Source organism: Ambystoma mexicanum, chromosome 1q (genome assembly GCF_040938575.1).
Source record: "Ambystoma mexicanum isolate Mex_15411 chromosome 1q, UKY_AmexF1_1, whole genome shotgun sequence".
Lineage (NCBI taxonomy): Eukaryota > Metazoa > Chordata > Amphibia > Caudata > Ambystomatidae > Ambystoma > Ambystoma mexicanum.
The window spans coordinates 539,184,902-539,204,858 of NC_090922.1; the positions used below are offsets into that span (position 1 = coordinate 539,184,902).

Sequence of the window (19,957 nt, forward strand, 5' to 3'; positions counted from 1 at the left end):
AACTTAAGGAACTGATATCCCTTAACATAAAACAGAGTGGAGAAATCCAGCCGGAAGGGAGCCACCCTCTGAAACAAGGATCTCTTGACGTTCTGGAACTTTGTTTTGAAGTTACGCATTTTCTTTTTAACACATATACAACTGAAGGCCAAAGACATTACCCCTTTTCACCCTAGAGTTAATTAGAATGCGAGGGTCAAAATAAAATGTTTGACATGTTGATATCAACAGACCCTTAATTTTGGTTTTAGGTAGTGAAACCCCTTCTAGAGCAGGGACAAAGAAGCATTTCACCTACCCCCCTTTTATTTTAATAAAAGTCTTTTACCAAAACCATGACTCACTTGTGTCCGAGTTTCATTCCCAACTCCACACAGTAGAGAAAACCCATAGTTTAGGGAAAGTTAGGAATTTTCACTTTAAGATAATTCCGAAATGGAAGACAAGTCCTTGTACATCTTCTGACCCGCCACAGAGGACTACACAGGCCACCCAACTATACTGCCAGCAAGAAATGTATGCAATGTGAAAAGGGCATGTATTCAGTGCCCTCCTGAAAGGCAGTCTGTCCAGCTCAAGTCAGATTGACAGAAGAAATTAATTTACAAAAGAGATGGGCAGGGTTCGAGGGTCGTGCAGAGGGCAGACAAGAGTATGTGTTTGAAAGATCTGCCCATATACTGCTGCTGGTGGTGGTGGGAGACTACTAATTTGGGGTAACCGACCTTAGGTTCCTGGTAGGGTCAGAGGACTTTGAGGATGTAAATTGTAATGCAGCTGTAGTATACTTTGTGCATTATACAAAGCACCCTAGAGTCCATCTTCTACACCAAGGGGCTGAGCGTTGAGCAACTTCAGGCACAGCCAGCCATGCCCTGACCACTTCAGTCCAAAGAGGAGCTTGGAAGGTAGGTTCTGAGCTCTTTGTAGCTTACAAGAAGCCTTACAGAGATCCCCAATGCAGGAATCCAGCAAATGGAGTATAAAACACAAACTCATTTTTAAATGCAAACCATCTCCAACTGGATAAGGTTTAAGCCACGTAACAGAAAGATCTTACCAGACACATCCAACGGTCATCCCCCTGGATATCTTCAACAGCAGTCGCAACCCCAGCCGGGTTTCTGTCCCCATCACTCATTCTCCTAAAGGTAAAGGGCCCTGCAAAGAAAGAATAGGCTGTCAAAGCAGACATAAGTGATGATGGAAGGGGCGGGGAAAGGGATGAAGTATCCCACATCACTTCGGGGAGTCTCCCACATCTGTTGGGAGAATGGCACCGACACATCTGTTCACAGAGTGGGGTGAAGATGGAGAGATGGTCTCTTGTGGAAACAATTGATCAATAAAAGAGGTATAAGCATGGGGAAAGCTGCCTGATCTGAGGCCATGTTTTCACATTGAGAAAGGGTATTCTACCATATCCCTTTGCTTAAAACACTGTCTAAATCAATGGAGTCACCTGTGAAATGTTCTTTATTATGTTTTATTGCATTTGATGGCAAACTGAAATATAGAGGTGGTCATTCAGGGGTCGAATTTGATTGAGTAACAGTTCACAAAGAAAGGACATTGTCAAAACATTCCCACTTTTTTTCCGATCAGATACCAGTCAATCATTCACAGTTCATGAAAACTTAGAAAAGGGGTAAAAAGTGCAAAGAACAAGCTTGTAGCAACGCATAAAAAGGCGATTTTTTACATACACACAGCACACAACTTCTTGCTCACTAAAACTCGCAAATGGCTGGTGACTTGTTCAGATCTTGAGGGTTGCATGAATTGTTAAAAATCAACAGTTAAAACAAAGCCTCAACTCAGGAAGAAAAAAAAATAATAATAATATATATAGCCATCATCACACAAAATAGTGTTACATTACAGTTTGATGTAGAGTGATAATGCACCATGTGCTATAACTATTTTGGTTTCAATTAAGTGCAGTCTAACGGTCGATTTCAGAATTCTTGGACAGTACCACACCAAATCCATTAAGGAAGACAATGTAGTAAAGATTCATTACCAACAAGACAAAAAGGTCACACTAGCAACATTTTGGTTTACATATGTATGACATGGACTGGAAAAACATGTTATCTGTGAAGATTGTTTGGATCCAATAGTTAACAGAAATGTCAATGCACTGTGATGCTCGAAAGGGATATTGCAGAAGCCATATCTACTAGACATACTTATTATGCATCAAATAAAATCAGGATGTGAGAGAAGTGGTCATAAGGGGCACTGCACACTATTTCTGAATAGCATCAGGAGTACAGCAAGGTTGTGTATTAGCCCCCCTGCTCTTTTCATTGTACATTAATGATCTATATGACAGTTGGAATGTGGCCTGTCATTTATAATGCACCTGTACACCAGTGTTTCTAGGCACGAGAGAGAGGGAGGACAAGACAAACGATCTTACTAGGCCTTGTGTCATTCAGATCATGCAAGTGCAACAAGGCAATGTGCAGGGAGAAGGGGGAGGAGGGTGCGAAGTGCAATCAGGGGAGCATTACCCCGAGTAAGTGCAGTCAGGCTCTGGGTAAGTGCAAGGAGGCAGGGGACTGTGGAGGTTACAGTTACAGCCCCCAGGTGCGGTAGGCCCGGAGGCAGTGCAGGGAAGACTGATCATGGAGGAGCCTGGTACCCAGTGAGACTGAGGGTACTAAGCAACCAGTCAGCAGACGGCGGGGAAGAGAGAAAGCAGAGGAGAAAAGGAAGGTCTTGAGCTGCTTCCAGAGCTTTTGGTGGTCTGGCTCAAGTTTGACTGGGGCAGGGAGGGCATTCCAGAGGGAGGCACCTGCAGGATTGATATCTGCCCCCCACTCTGCCTGGAGACGCGTCCGACCTGAAGAGAGTCGGAGGTAGCTGAGCAAAGGGCTAGAGAATGAAGACATTTTGGAAGAGAGTTCGGTGTAGTGTACGGGCCCCAGCCCCAGAAAGCCTTGTGGACAATGCAGAGGGTCTTGAACTAGATCCTTGCAGCCACTGGGAGCCAGTGTCATGATGCCCGCTCACGGGGAGCCAGTTTCAAGCCCTGCGTCCCCGAAAGCGGACATCCAGTCCCCAAGGAAGGACCCAGCAACCCCGTATAGGGGCCCTTTGGACAGTGTCCTGGCGCCAGGCTCATTATGGGAGTGCTTGGGTGCACTTACCTGATGCAGACCATGCTGCAGGATCCCGGCCTCCTTGAGGCCTGAAAGGAACTACTTTACCTGTGGGACTAATTTACCATCCGGGCGTGGTCGGGGAAGGATACATACCTGATTGGAGGAAGGATACATACCTGGAACTTCTTCCAAGGCTATTTAAACCCCACCCGAACAGCCACACGTGCTTCGCGTTGTTCTGCATTTAGCAGCTGGACGCTCACCGTGTCTGCTCCTGCATCCCGACTTCTGCCACGCCTGCCAGCATCCTGGATCACCTGCACAGGAAGAGAAGAAGAGAACAGAAGAAGGAAAAGTCCTTACCTGCTAAATCCGCATCCCGGAGACATCTCGCCGACAATCCTGAAAAGGAAGACTAGTTTAAAAGCTCATCGCGTCGATCGTTGCAGCGCCGCTTTCCACTCACCTTTACAGGGCGCCTCCATGTTCAGCAGCGATCATCCGGATTCGCATTCACGCCCCAGCGCCTTGGGAGAAAAAGACCAGAACCAAAGGTGAGAGAGAAGGGAATAAGGAAAGCTAAATCTCCATGTTAAGACTTACCCGTTGATTCATTCCCTCTTCATTTCGGGTCCGCGCCGCATCCTGGCATTTCCGGACCCCGGCCCCTAAGGGGAAAAAGAGACATCAGCGTTAATGAGCGAATGAAAAGACATTACCAAAAAACGCTCATTAAAGACTTACCTGATTTCTACAAGGATTTCACCTCTCATCTCGGGTCGGTGCCTGTTCCCCGGCATTCCGTACCCCGGCCCCTATGGGGAAAAAAAGACACTAGCATTAGTACATTAATGCATGGACACAAGGGGAACCTCTTATCAAAAAACTTACCTGGAAGCCAAGCAAGTTTGGTTCTCACCAATCCGAAAATCCAGTGAAGTAACTGGATACCAACGCGCCCCTGCATCAGAAGCAGGATGGAGAGCTCTTCCTTCCAGATCCTAAGGTGAGACGCTACGAGAAATCACAGAAGGGTTTCGAGGAGGGTGAGAGGGGAAAGTGGGAGGCCGATTGCATTACCCCGCAGACAGTTAATCCCCTATTTTCGCCCACAGAAGGGTACTTCTGCGAGCCAGACAAGCCGGATTTGGGGGCCCGGACCAGTCCGTCTTCCGAACCCTGCGCATCACCTTAGATGAGGTCACAGCAGCGCAAACCAGGCCAGCGCCTCCATGGGAGTCAGGTGAGCGTAACAGAACGCAAAGCCTTCCTACAAATTCCCACCCAGGCGCTATGGTGATCTCGACCTTTGTGTGGAAGGGGAAAACTCCAAGACTGTCCAGGGCTGTCTTAACATCGACAACAAGGGAGGGAGGGATGGCGCTTCCCCATTTTCAAAAATATTACCAAGCGGCCCAACTAAGGGTGCTTCGGGAGTGGCTGGGAGAAGACCCACAACAACTATGGGCAGCTCAAGATAGGGCGGTGGCTAGAACCCCACTAGTGGAACTACTCTGGAAATAGAAACAGCATAGACATCCCAACATAGGGATCAGCAAAATACTGAGCACGACCATGGAGGCTTGGGACACCCAAACACGAAAAGGCGCAATGTCAACCACACTAGGCCGATTCACCCCCATATGGAGGAACCCGCAATTCCTGCCAGGGATGGAGCAGGGTACACCTGACGATTGGGAGGAGGCGGGCATAACGAAAATTGGGGAAATGTTTTACAACAAAGAAATTAGACCATACGAATCATGCCTCACACTCCCAAATAGAACCACATGGAACAGATACAGGTATGAACAACTTAAGCACTGGTTAAAATCCCCCGAAATCGCAAAGGCGGCAACGAGAACCCTAACCCCATTTGAGAATTACATAACATCCAACTCAGGGGCAAAGAAATGGATCTCGACACTATACACCTTTATAAATAAGCAAGATGAAGAGATCAAATGGTCATACATGAGCAAATGGGACAGAACGCTGGGAATGGAACTAACGAGAAACCAGTGGGAGGACATATGGGCCCAGATCCCCAAATTGACAAGATCGGTACAGATGAGAGAAATGTGGACTAAAATAGTGACTCAGTGGCACTACACGCCAGAGAGACTGCACACCATGTTCCCAAGTAGGTCTAACCTCTGTTGGAGGGAATGCGGAGAGGTGGGGACGTGGAAACACATCTGGTGGGACTGTAAAGGAATAGTGCCGTTCTGGGAAGAAGTTAAGGGAGAAATTGACAAAATGTTCCCAGATGTGGAGCAAATAAGTGACAGCGTATGGATGTGCGGAATGAGAGACGACACTACAAAAAGATACACGAAAGCACAACGGAGAAGCTTTGTGGGACTCCTCATAGCGGCTTGGACAACAATAGCACAGAATTGGAAAAAGAGGGAAACACCGCTAGTATTTACATGGCTTCAAAAAGTCTTGGCACAGTTAGCAATGGAAAAAGTCACCCACACAATCCAAGGCACAAAGGACAGGTTCGTTAAAGAATGGGGTAGTGTCATGGAACACCTACAGTCGGACTTTATGGAACAATGGTGCCCCCACAATATTAAGGTTACGGACGTTTTCAACGCATAGAATAATCCCTCCAAATTAAATATCATGTGTTCCCGGGGGATGGGGGGGAGGGGGAGTTTGGGGTGAAATGTTGGTACAAAGTTGGTTGTTCGCTGGTCACTTAAAATAATAAAGATATGTCTAAAAAAAAAAATAATATCAAAGGAAAGAACTGATGACTTGGCCAGACAGCTTTTGCAAGGTCAAGCTGGGCAAACTCCTCTACCCGGTTCCGGAGGGAACCCCACTTCTGTGGTTTCCAGTAACCCTGTGCAGATTAATCTACCTGGAAACATGCCGCTGGCCCCACCCGAACGCTTTGCTGGGGACTCCAAACGATTCGCCGTATTCATGAATCAGTGTCGTTTGCACTTCCTATGCAGACCTGGGGCCTTCCCTAATGATCAGACCAAGGTAGCCTTTGTATTGTCATATCTCAGCGGCTGCGCTGCCGATTGGTCAGTTCCACTGGTTACTCAAGATGACCCGATTCTCCGTGATTTTCAAAGGTTTCAAGCAAGCATGGAAAGGTTATTTGCTCGACACTCTCAGGGGCAGGCTCTGGATGACGAACTTCTACTATCCCTGCGACAGGGCAATCAGGACCTCCTATCCTATATTGCAACCTTTAATAGACTAATTGTAGAAACGGGATGGCCAGAGGATAAAAGAGTCATGTTGTTTTATCGAGGCCTTCGCGGAGAACTTAAAGATGTCTTGGCCCAAGTTGTAAATCCGCCCCAAGAATGCACAGAGTATATAGACTTAGTGGTCCAATTGGATCACAGATTTCAAAACAGAAAAGCAGATCGGTCCAGGTTTGAGACCCGGTTGTTGGTCAAGACCCATGCTAATCCCAAGGGAGTGGATGTCTCTGAGCCTATGCAAATTGGAGGGGTCAAAGGACCCTTAACTCAAAAGGAACATGAAAGGAGGCGGCAGTTAAAATGATGTCTTTATTGTGGGAATTCTGGGCACTTTCTACAAGATTGCCCGACAAAACCGCCCCGAAAGGCGGTAGGAGCCGCTGATAAAAACCATGAAGACTGTTTTGGGAAACGACTCCGCCCGACAAGTGTAGGGGTCCGCTTGCCGAGCTTGAAAACTAACTCGCATTTCATTGTTCCAATGATTCTCGTAGATCCAGAACAGCTTAAGCGGTTGCATGCAATAAAGGCATACATCGATAGTGGGGCTATTGGAAACTATGTGGATCGTGAATTGGTCTCTAGGATTAACCTCCCTCTCCGTCCTAAAACCAGCAAAGATGTCATCACCACAGTCGATGGAACTGAAATTGCCTCTGGACCGGTAACACATTCCACTACTTAGGTGACTCTTATTGGTCCCGACGGCCATCGGGAGGGTGTTGTGTTTCATGTAATCAAGGCTCCACAGTTTCAGGTTATTCTTGGAATCCCTTGGTTAGAGACACATAATCCTCGAATTGATTGGCGAGCTAAGAGAATAACCTTCCCGGATTGTACACAAACCTGCTACCCAGAAAACCTGAAGATTAATCTAGCATCTGTAACCTCTGCCTCCATGCAACTACCTCCGGAATACTAAGACTTTCAGGACGTCTTCCAAAAGGAACAGGCCAACACGTTACCTCCTCACAGATCGTACGATTGCCAAATCGATCTGGTGCCCGGTGCACAGCCCCCTTGTAGCAGGATTTATGCCCTTACCGAACCCGAGAATCTGCATTTGAGACAATATTTGTATCAATACCTAGCTAATGGTTTTATTCGCCCGTCAAAGTCTTCGGCATCCTCGACTTTGTTCTTCGTGCCCAAAAAAGAAGGCGACCTTAGAACTTGTATCGATTACCGCGCATTGAACCAGATAACGGTTAAAAACCGTTATCCTCTGCCTCTGATCCCTGAACTCCTTGACCAGGTGAAGGACACTTGCGTATACACCAAGTTAGATCTCCGGGGGGCTTATCTGGTACGAGTTAAAGAAGGCGACGAATGGAAAACTGCCTTCCGTACTAAATACGCATTATTCGAGTACCATGTGATGCCTTTCGGATTGTGTAACGCGCCGGCTGCCTTCCAATGCTTCATGAATGATGTCCTTCGGGAACTCATCGATGTTTGTGTTGTCGTATATATCGATGACATTCTGGTGTACTCCTCTTCGGAATCTGATCACAGAAAACACGTCAGGGCAGTACTTGAAAAACCGCGCCAACACAAACTATTTGCTAAATTGGATAAATGTGTTTTCCAAACCACAGAAGTCGAGTTTCTAGGTTTCATCCTGACACCCAAAGGAGTCCGAATGGACTCAAGAAAAGTGGATGCCATCCTCAAATGGCCATCACCTAGCTCTGTAAAAGGGGTTCAAAGCATGCTCGGCTTTGTCAATTTCTATCGCAGGTTAATCCCGGAATTTTCACGCGTGGTACAACCCATTACTGCACTCCTGAGGAAAAATAAACGTTTTGAATGGTCTGAAGAAGCCGAGCAGGCCTTTCAGGATTTAAAAGCCAAATTTACCTCCGCACCTATATTGAAACACCCGTGTCCAGATCTCCCTTATGTCGTCGAGACTGACGCATCCAGCCTAGCCATGGGAGCTGTCCTGTCCCAAAGAGATCCCGAAACCAACCAACTGCATCCCGTAGCATTTTGGTCCAGAAAATTCTCGGCACCCGAGGTTAATTATGCAATCACGGACAAAGAACTGTTAGCCATTAAGTCCGCTTTTAAAGCCTGGCGGCATTATCTGATTGGTGCTCGCCATACCATCACAGTGATCACCGGAATTTACAGTATTTGAAAACCGCCAAGGCTCAGTCATCACGGCAGCTCCGATTGGCTTTGTTTTTCGCTGAATTTGATTTTGTGATTACCTATCGACCTGGCTGCAAGAATGGCAAAGCAGACGCCTTATCCCGAATTGGAATGGGAGAATCTGATACAAACTCAGAACCAGTACCAATAATTCCCGAACAGAGGATTCTAGGCATGACTTTGTTACAGACGCTTGAAGACATTCAAGCCAGAGTGAAACAACTCCTGGACCCTACAACCTTACAGGAATGGATACAAAAAGGATCAGACTTTACCATAGATAATGGTTTACCTTATTTCCAAGGACGCTTATTCCTGCCACATAAGGAATTACACAGTTATTTCCGGTTATCATGATACATTAATAGAGGGACACCCCGGTATTGCCAAGACAATAGAAAAGGTGAAACGACAATTTTGGTGGCCCTCTTGGCGAAAAGATGTTAAATCTTTTGTGATGTCCTGTGGTGCTTGCGCCCAAAATAAAAGTCAAAAGAAAAGACCAGCCGGTCTCCTTCAACCTCTAGACATACCACCAGCACCCTGGCACACCCCATCAATGGATTTGATTACGGACCTGCCTCCTTGTTCGGGGTACAATACTATTCTGGTAATTGTGGATTTGTTTTCCAAAATGGCCCACTTTATTCCTTTGAAAGGTTTACCTTCAGCTTCTGTCTTTGCCAAAGAATTCCTCGAAAATATTGTTCGGCTACATGGATTCCCATCTATACTAATCTCTGACCGGGGAAGCCAATTCATTTCCCACTTCTGGCGCAAATGTTGTCAAATGGCGCAGATCGACGTAAGATTATCGACCAGTCACCACCCTCAGACCGATGGTCAGACCGAGAGGACAAATCAGACCCTTGAGCAGTACTTACGGTGTATGTTACAGCAATCTGAAAGCAACTGGAAAGACATTCTTTGGATAGCCGAATACGCATATAATAATTCGGTACACTCTGGAACTGGCCACAGTCCTTTTTATACTTTATTTGGGCATCACCCTCGAACCTCAAACCTTGACTCACCTCAGAACCTTGGAATGCCTGCAGTAGAACATCTGCATTCTACAATTACCCAAGCCTTCAAAGAGGCAACTACGCATTTACAACAAGCCAAGAGAAAATACAAGGAGAATGCTGATCTACATCAGAGTGAAGCACCTCAGTTTCAGATTGGGGATCAAGTGTGGTTAGCTACCAGACATTTACCACTCAAAGGGCCTCGAACTTTTAACCCAAAATATCTGGGACCTTATTCTATTACGGCAATAATTAACCCAGTGGCTGTTAAACTTGATTTACCAGCTAGTATGCGAATTCACCCTGTTTTTCATGTGTCACTTCTGAAACGAGTGGTACCCGGAACCCGACTACTCAAACCTCCAGAACCTATTCTAATAGATCGGGAGCCCGAATTCGAAGTGAAGAACATTTTAGACTCAAAAATGTTTAGGTCAAAACTGTTCTACCTAATGGATTGGAAGGGGTACGGACCTCAGGAGAGGTTGTGGGAACCCAGCGACCATGTGCATGCACCTCGATTAGTCAGGAAATTCCATCGACTCTTCCCAGACAAACCAAAACCCCCAGGGGGGGGGGGGGGAACAACCTTGGGAGGGGCCTGGGATGGGCAGACATCCAGTCCCCTAAGGATGGACCCAGCAACCCCATATAGGGGCCCTTTGGGCAGTGTCCTGGCGCCTATGGCGACAGGCTCATAAAAGACATCAGGCTCATTATGGGAGTGCTTGGGTGCACATACCTGGTTCAGACCATGCTGCAGGATCCCGGCCTCCTTGAGGCCTGAAAGGAACTACTTTACCTGTGGGACTAATTTACCATCCGGGCGTGGTCGGGGAAGGATACATACCTGGAACTTCTTCCAAGGCTATTTAAACCCCACCCGAACAGCCACACGTGCTTCGCGTTGTTCTGCATCTAGCAGCTGGACGCTCACTGTGTCTGCTCCTGCATCCTGACTTCTGCCACACCTGCCAGCATCCTGGATCACCTGCAAAGGAAGAGAAGGAGAACAGAAGAAGGAAAAGTCCTTACCTGCTAAATCCGCATCCCGGAGACATCTCGCCGACAATCCTGAAAAGGAAGACTAATTTAAAAGCTCATCGCATCGATCGCTGCAGCGCCGCATTCCACTCACCTTTACAGGGCGCCTCCATGTTCAGCAGCGATCATCCGGATTCGCAGTCACGCCCCAGCGCCTAGGGAGAAAAAGACCAGAACAAAAAGGTGAGAGAGAGAAGGGAATAAGGAAAGCTAAATCTCCATGTTAAGACTTACCTGTTGATTCATTCCCTCTTCATTTCGGGTCCGCGCCGCATCCTGGCATTTCCGGACCCCGGCCCCTAAGGGGGAAAAAGAGACATCAGCGTTAATGAGCGAATGAAAAGACATTACCAAAAAACGCTCATTAAAGACTTAACTGATTTCTACAAGGATTTCACCTCTCATCTCGGGTCGGTGCCTGTTCCCTGGCATTCCGTACCCCAGCCCCTATGGGGAAAAAGACAGTAGCATTAGTATATTAATGCATGGACACAAGGGGAACCTCTTATCAAAAAACGTACCTGGAAGCCAAGTAAGTTTGGTTCTCACCAATCCGAAAATCCAGTGAAGTAACTGGATACCAACGCGCCCCTGCATCAGAAGCAGGATGGAGAGCTCTTCCTTCCAGACCCTAAGGTGAGACGCTACGAGAAATCACAGAAGGGTTTCGAGGAGGGTGAGAGGGGAAAGTGGGAGGCCGATTGCATTACCCCGCAGACAGTTAATCCCCTATTTTCGCCCACAGAAGGATACTTCTGCGAGCCAGACAAGCCAGATTTGGGAGCCCGGTCCAGTCCGTCTTCCGAACCCTGCGCATCACCTTAGAAGAGGTCCCAGCAGCGTGAACCAGGCCAGCGCCTCCGTGGGAGTCAGGTGAGCCTAACAGCCAGTGGAGAGCTTTCAGGGCTGGATAGATACAGTCCCTGTGCTTGAGGCCAAGGATAGGTCTTGCAGCCCTGTTCTGGATTAGTTGCAGAGGACAGAGTAGAGGAAGGAAGATTGAGAAAGAGGCAGTTACAGTAGTCCAGCCTAGAGAGAACCAAGGCTCTGGAGAGAGGGAGTCTCTGGCAGAAAGTAAGAAAAGTAAGAATAAAACTGAGGAGGTGCAGCAGGTAGTAGGCCTTCTTGGTAAGGTCTGATGTGAGAAGGAGAAAGGGGAGTCGTAGATGACAGCAAGGTTTTTTGCCTCAAAGGAAAGCGAAGGAAGAGGGTCCAAAGAAGGCGGCCAGAGTGAGAGGGTGGGGGGACGAGCAGGGGTCCCAATGGAAGATCTCCGTCTTACTGGCATTAAGGCAGAGGTCGTCCGAGGCGCACCAATCCTGAATCACGGATAGACAGTCGGGAAAGAGCAAGAGAGGAGGCTGAGGGGAGCCTGAAAGAGAGCCGAGTGTCATCCGCATAACACTGAAAGTTAGAGAAGGTGGAGATCAGGTGGGCCAAACAGGCCAAGTAGACATTGAAGAGCCAGGGTGAGAGAATAGAGCCCTGGGGAACACCAATGAGGAGAGAGGTGGTGGAGAGAAAGTAGGCAAGTTGGACCTGGGAGGGTCGGTCCAGGAGGAAGGAGGTCAACCACTCCAGGGCCTGATGTGTGAAGCCCAGGTTCTCTCAAAAGAGAAAAGATTGAGGATGAGGACAAAAGGAAGGCTGGAATCCAGGTTAGAGAACAGATCGTCACAGGTGTTCAGGAGAGCAGTTTCCGTGCCTCTGGCTGCTCTGAAGCCAGACTGATTGTCATGGAGACCACCGGAGATGGCCAACTTTTCCATGATTTTGCCCAGGAGAGAAGTGATAGAGATTGGGTGATAGTAGTTAGCCAGACAAGTATGATCGGCAGAAGGCTTTAAGGAGGGGGAAGCACAAGGAGTGCTTGAGGTGAGAGGAAAAAATATCCAGTGGCGAAAGAGTGATTGCAGAAATCGGCAAGGCTGGAGCGAGGGTGTCAATGTGGTGCTGGTTGGTTCTGGATAAGCAGGTGAAAACCTGTTTGTACGACACCTTCATAGATTGGACTTGTCTAGAAACATTGTCAGTGGACTTGTCTAGAAACATTGTCAGGTGTTGTCAAGAGAGAAAGGAGGAAGGAGGAGAGGGAGAGGTGGACAGAGGAGCTGATAGGGAGAGGAAGAGAGCGAAAACAGGATGTCATGAATTTTAGTGGAGGAGTGAGAAGCCAGAGCCTTACAGAGGGCCTGGGAGGGTACAGAAGAGGAAGAGTGCTCAATGATTGGCTAGCTCCTTGCAGACGTTAAAGAGTTTGGCCGCGTTATTAGAGACACAGGCTTGGCTGTGGACTCTCTTCTTGGAACGGGCAGAGTCTTTATTGCCTTTGGAGCAGGCAGCAAGCCAGTTGGTCAGAGGTGGCGCCCGAAGCCCTCCACATCCTCTCAGCCACCCTGCACTTGCGTTTCAGGACGGCATGGTCGGAGGCATACCAAGAGTTGCACTTGGAGGTAGGTCGCATGACAGGGGCAAGGATGTCCAGCGTGTTGGAGATAGAAAGATGCAGTTTAGAGAGGGCTGTGTCAGAGTGCGAGTCAGCGGCTGGAGTAGGAGAAGCAGAGAAAGTAGAGGCGAAGGCATCCACTGACACACGTTTCATGGGCCGAATGACTGAGAAGGTAGGTGGCAGTGCTGTGGTGCGCTTTGCCTGAAGGACAGAGTTTCAGGTGTGAGGAAGAGGAGTGGTGGTAGTGGTGAGAGGGTTAGAGAGGGGCATGTCTGAGGAGATGAGACCATGGAATGTGTGTCCTGCAAATGTGTCGGACCAGCAGGTAGAATGGAGAGAGTGTTGCAGAGGCTACGATCCCAGTGGAGGGATTAGAAGCATCCAGGTGGATGTTGAGGTCGCAGAGGAGAAGTTGAGAAACAGAGGCAAGGAGAGACAGGGCGAGGCCAGCCCATTCTGTACAGGGCAGGCAGCAGGCAACCACAGGGGAATGCAGGAGCAGTGCGGCCAGAAGACGCAGGACAGGGGTTTCAGGGAGAGCAAACTGTAAACATACCCATTCGACTTTTCCTAAAAGAGGGGAAAAAGGCATACTTTTCAACACAAACAGCAATGTAGAAGAGGAAAAGCTAACTCTCCTGGAGAGATGGCCAGGCAATACAGTGGACTATGCTGCAATATGTACTATGGAATAATTAGAGGGGTGGGTCAGTTTAGTGGGGTGAAGTGATTGCTGCCCCCCTTGACCCACTGCATGCACTTTAACAGCTTGAGGGCTGCAGGTTTCCCCGGCTGGCACCATCTAGAGCCGTTTCGGAGGAGCTGCCCTTAGCCTTGCAGGCCTTCACCACAGAGGGCTGCCCTGATGGGTCTATTAAGAAGGGCAGATAGGCCAATCAGGCAACAGCGAGTGAGGTGGGAGGCGCGGAAGGAAGGAACAAGACGGGCTAAAACATGCTGCGCTGCGGCTTTGACCAAAGCAATTATACAATAATTATGATCTAACAAGGCAGGCCCCTGATTTATAAACCAAGATGTAAATCAGGCAGTGCATCATGCGGCAATGCAGCTACCAAGTAATAAAATTAACTTAACAATGCGGCCAACCAGTATCCCGTGTGACGACGCAAGAAAGTTAAAGATGCATTCACAATGCACAATAGTTAGCTTTGTCAAATGTTAAGGATTGCACAACATAACTCACTGCATCTGCAGTATCCTGAGAAGATTGGCACCAGGCTTTGATAGCGTGCGCTGCAAGGATCCTACACAGGTTAATTGGAGAACATGCCCGTCCTGTATCAATTAGACTTTAGGGTGAATACGGCAAAATCTGCTGTCATGGTTTGCAGTTCAGAAAAAAAAAAAAAAAAAATGCATCCAAAATGCCCAAGATGTTTTGCAAGAATTGTCCCATTGCTAGAGTTTCGGACTTTGACCATCTAGGCATTTGTTTTCCTGCAAATTTAACATGAGGATCGCATATTATGAATCAGGTTCCACGGATTAAACATTCATTGGGGGAGAGGATCCCTCGCTTTACACCGATGTGCAAGCGCCAACCACTATAAATCTTAAAAAGGTTTATGCTTCAAAAACCAAAGCAGCTATTAAATATGGTGCACCCCTATGGGGGTATCTCAAACACTTCAAAGCTCCAAGTTATAAAGAATTTTATTTAAAGAAGCTATTTAGTTTTCCTATACCTTGAATTTTGCTGTGCATACTGAGCAGGGCATGAGCTATTTGGAGGATGATCGATCTCTCGAACCTTCTTCCACTGGTTGTATCCAAGGGGAACACAGTGCATTATCAAGGAGGTTCTAGCAAAGCATGATGCCTTTAAGATCCCTTGTCTGCAATATATCCAGATATTCTTTTTTATTTAACATCAATGCACAATAATTGCTAAACCCGCCTTGTATCATAGACAGTCCATGCACAAAGATCTCAGGACGCGGTCAATCTCTTGTCAAGGATAGAAGAAAAGCTGAAGAGTTTTTAACTTCTTTTCATGGAAGACATTATTTGCAACCAAAACACTATTCAGGACCACCAGTTGTGGAGTGTCAAGACGCACAACAAATTCCCAATTACAAGAGCACATTTTAACTGCATGCAAGTAAAAGCTATAACTGCAGTATGGCATGGGAAGCGTAATATTAGTTGTCCATTGTGTTCTGAAGCAAATGGGGGGGGGGATGGAATGGGGATGGAGGCTTGATGCACTTTTGTGCAGTCCATTACTATGCCAGCAAAACACAATTCTACTAGTTCCAAGACAGGCTTTTTTTTTTACAGTGCCACCCAGCTCTACGCTATTCTCTAGCAGCCAACTCTGCGCTTGTTTATTGGCCATTAATGTCATATCTAGACAGGCTTTTAAAATAAGAACTGTTCACCTGGCTTCGGTATACTTTTTAATAGTAACAAGTGGGATTTTCAAGTTTTTATTTTATTCTTTTTTAATGTTTGTTTTTATGGGAAATTGTTTATACATTAAATTAACGAAGGAATTTGAATGATACAATCTGTTTCATGTAAAACATTTTCTGCAATAAACAGATTTGGATTTCCCTTTCGGAGGAGTGTGACCAGCCAATGTCTTCTCAAGCCAAGGTATCGCAAGTATAACAAACATTTCCAGTTATCTACTATCAGGGAGTTTTACTGAAGTCCACCTACGATAAGACTAGAGGAGACTGTACAGGGCTCCAATTTGTAGGCTTGGCTTGTACTACCCAAAAGGCTTGGTAGCTATGGCTGAGCAACCAGGCTTAGTCTAGGAAGCAGAAGGGCTGTAGGCAAGTACAAAGAAGTCAGGCCACACCTATAGTCAAGAACACACTTATTACACAGGATATGTATACAAAATATTGTTATTTATTTTAACTGAGGCAATTACCACAATATTAGAATTATAGGTAAGTAAACGTATTCCCATTTATACAGTAAGACATTTAAGCATTACAGTAGTAGTAGACTTGAGATTAATACAGTAAGTAGTCTAAGTAGTAAATAAATTCTTGTAGCCAACATTAAGGAACCCAAGACAGATATCGGTAAGTACTTTATATGCAGCCTATACTTTAAGAAGAAAAACAAAAGCTGTTCCCAGTCTCACTGCGCCAAGAAATTATAATTAGTTGTTTGTGCAAAGAGAAGCCTTTATTGTTTGTGCGAAGAGAAGCCTGACACGGGTTTCAAGCTGTGTACAGATTTTCATCAGAGGCTTAAATTGCCTAGTACATCATTTCCATACAAATTGGTTAAAGTTAAAAATAAAACATACACATGATTGTTTTGTGCAAAGAATTGTTACATAAAGAACATAGGCACAAGTTGTGAGCAAGCAGTCCAGGGCGCAATGCAACCACAAAAAATAAAACACATGTACATCACATGTAGGAAAAGTAAAAAAGTAGAAATAAAGTTACCACAAATTAACCAATTTCCGTAGTAGTCCGTTGACAGACAGACAAACAAAAAGAGAAAAAGAAACAATTTTAGAAACAAAGTTGGCCATAGCAGCGCAATCACGTTCCACTTAGTAAGCTAAGTCTTAAATCAAAGACTGTAATGTATTCCAAAAATAAGTACCTTAGGTTGCAGCAATAAGAACTCCACATTTAAAGTAGGACAATGCCAGATACAGTTCTGTAGGCAGATAGATTAAGTAATTACTGGAAAGCCAATTGCAGAAAAATATTACGTAAGTTACCAAAACAAACCGTAATGCTGTCAATAAAAACATACCTTAAAATGCCTCGCAGTTGCGGAAAGCTAATTTAGCCAAAGAAACCAGAAAGAGAAAAAAAATCTCAAATTAGTATTAAAAAAACCACCAAAGTACCCATTAGATTAACTCCAATTAACTCATGATTCAAAAATGACTGTGGACAATTCCTAACTGGTTAACCAAAAAAGCCAATTAAAAGTTAAAACTACAAAATGGGGAGAGCAAAATAAACAGACCTACCTCAAAGACCGTTTGTTTCAGTCTACTCGTGTTACCATTGCACAATGCACGAAAGAAAGGTAGGACTAAATATACTGGAATGCAGTATAGCACAATGCATGGCCTTCCAAGTAAGACAAACAGAAAGGGGCAAAAAGGATTGCCATGTTGGGTGAACTAAACACATCTTTAGAAAAGCCTAACTTAGTGAAACCGGTCCATAAGCCCAAAAATAAAAAGGAGAATTTAGCAAACAATTATTACTCATGTTTTGCGGAGGAAATTTATTTTTTGTTTTAATATAAATATATATATATATATTTTTTTAAGGACAAAATTAATTTAAAAGTAACAAGCCTCAGCTAGTCATTAATAATTGAAGTGGTATTTAAATAAACCAACAATTCCAATGCACTAAAAAAAGTGTGGGGCCTGAGTGCGCTGCTACTGAACAACATTACAAATAAAGGCACATTGCACAGTAATAATACACATGGAACAAGAATAGAATTACAGGAGGGGATCCCCCCCCCCCAAGAGGATAATTAAAAGGCACTTGTCAACCCCAACAGAGGAAATATGAATTGTACAAATATGGCAAACTCATGATCCGAATTAAGTCCTTCAGAAACAGTGCGATATTTACAAAATAATTTGGCCTCCAATTGTCGTAATTTTAGTGTAAGGTTACCACCCCGTGGGGGCAATGACACTTTGCACAGCCCCACAAAACGAGGATGCCAAATTACGAATACCCCCAAATAGCAATATACCAATATAATCCTTGCCATAACAATGATGGTGAAGTGCCAGAGTGCAAAGTGCACAGTACAGTACAGTAGTGCAAAAGTGCATTAAAGTATCATCAATGTCTAAGGACTCAAGACATCCAAGTTAACATTATATTAACACTGTTTTAATGCTACACATCCTCTTTACAGTTGCATCATCTCTACCAATGGTATTAAGTTTCCTCTCAATCCTCAGCCAAAGTTAATAGACCGTGTCAGCGATTAGCTGGTACAAGCCATGAGCTGGTACCAGCCAAACACCAAAGCACAAATGACTTGGATCTAAGGTGTTCAATATGGTGCACATATTTCACCAAGGTTACCATGTACGGCAGTAACATACTACATGCTAACACATGCGGACTGCTTTCAAGTTCCTTTTTTTTTCCTCTCTTTTTTTTTAGACGATTTAGTTTTTCAACATCAACAAAGCCACTCCAGAATTAAAAAGCACAGGATGAACAAAATAAAAGTAATATCCATAGATCATCTGATTGACAAAAAATGATTTGATATTATATCATCAGAAGCATACACAGTTTAACATAAAACACAAGACAATAGAAACAAACAACCCCACTACCCTCCATCCCACCTCACCATAAAGTATGAAACAAAGTCAAACATACTCTGGCAAAGTATTAAGCATAAAACTCATTAAATACATTCCATTGCTCTTTGTAGGCTTCTTCTCTATGCAATGTACCAAACTCCATCCTCTCAAAGCGTGAAAGGAGCTGGACATGTACTAGCCATTCTTTAATGCATGGCTTTTTTCTAGTTTTCCAGACTCGTAGTATTTGCCTGGTAGCCACCAGAAGAACTTTACTAATCAACACAACGTCGCAAAATCAAGGTGCCGAACACAACTAGGGGATTTCAAAAGCACAGGTAATGGTGTTCTTGGAAAAACAATATTCTATACCATGTCGACCCTATCCACATCATCATTCCAAAAACCCTTTACTTTGGCACAATTCCACAGCATATGCAACATGGTGCCCTTTTCCTTCAAACATCCCCAGCATTTATCAGTATCACTCAATCCCAATCTACTCATCCTATCCGGAGTCCAAAAAAAAAAAAAAACACAAACCCAAAATCCTTTCCCGAATGTAGCGCGCAAGTTCCTTCTTAAACCTACACAACCTATGCTCCATCACAACACTCTTCCAAGCACCATATACTGCCTGGATGGGTACTTTACCCATTCCCAGTAGCATAAAGCACTCAATACAGCACTCGAAACCCTAGGGTTTACTAACACCATCTACATACATACATACACACATACAAGGCCGATCCTTGGATTGGATAGCCCAACACAACTGTCCTATCACCATCAAAGCTAATACACCCATCCCATGGTCAGACCACCATGCCATTCACTTTAACATACCCACTGCCAGAGGTAAACAATCACTGGAGCCACCACTGCCCAAAAGCACTTACCAGAAGTTCCAGGCAGCTTACTAAAGACAACCTTCTCCCATTTCTAGCCGGGCCAGCGTTCAGGCCTCCCCATTCTCAGCTGACCCAGAGATCATAGCAAGATTGTACAACACAGCCATCAAGGCAGCAGTCAAAGCCATTGCACCTCTTAAACCACGTAAGGCTAAACCCATCAGCCACACCAACCCTTGGTTCACCCCAGACCTCCTTGCAGTCCGATCTAAGAAACGTGCAGCACTTGCCCTATGGCAAACCAAATGCACAGATGAACCCAAAGTTCGCTTTTAAATCAAAAGCCAAAGAGTACAAAAAAAGCTATAATTAATGCCAAAACCATCTTGTTTAAAGCCAGAATCCAAGCCCAATCCAACACCAAAGAGATTTTCTCGATTTCCAGAGACCTAGAGACCCCCACAACACCACCACAGAATTTCACCAAGGATAAAACTTGGTGCGATATCCAATCTGCGATTTCAAAAACACTGAGGCTTCCCTGGACCCCTGCTTACCTATAACTACCGGCCCATCACCGCGGTCCCCTTCCTTCTCAAAATACTGGACAAAGCAGCATATCTACATGTACAAGAAAGAGTACATCACAGCAGCTAGGAAACAGGCACACTGGCTCCCAGTAAGAGAAAGAGTCCCCTTTAAAGCACTTGCCCTCACCCATAAGCGCATCCACCACACTGCCCCACCCTACCTCTGAGAGAATACACCCCACTAGATCCA

General features: G+C 45.5%; 1 protein-coding gene across 1 annotated transcript in view; it reads right to left on the minus strand.

The window, feature by feature from the left end:
• PAFAH1B3 (platelet activating factor acetylhydrolase 1b catalytic subunit 3) overlaps positions 1-19,957 on the minus strand; it is a 171,169-nt gene that overhangs the window by 118,200 nt on the left and 33,012 nt on the right. The window contains exon 2 of the mRNA XM_069640961.1: positions 1,061-1,161. Within this exon, the coding sequence (XP_069497062.1) occupies positions 1,061-1,141 (81 nt within the window). The 5' untranslated portion in view covers positions 1,142-1,161. The remainder of the gene's footprint in view (positions 1-1,060; positions 1,162-19,957) is intronic.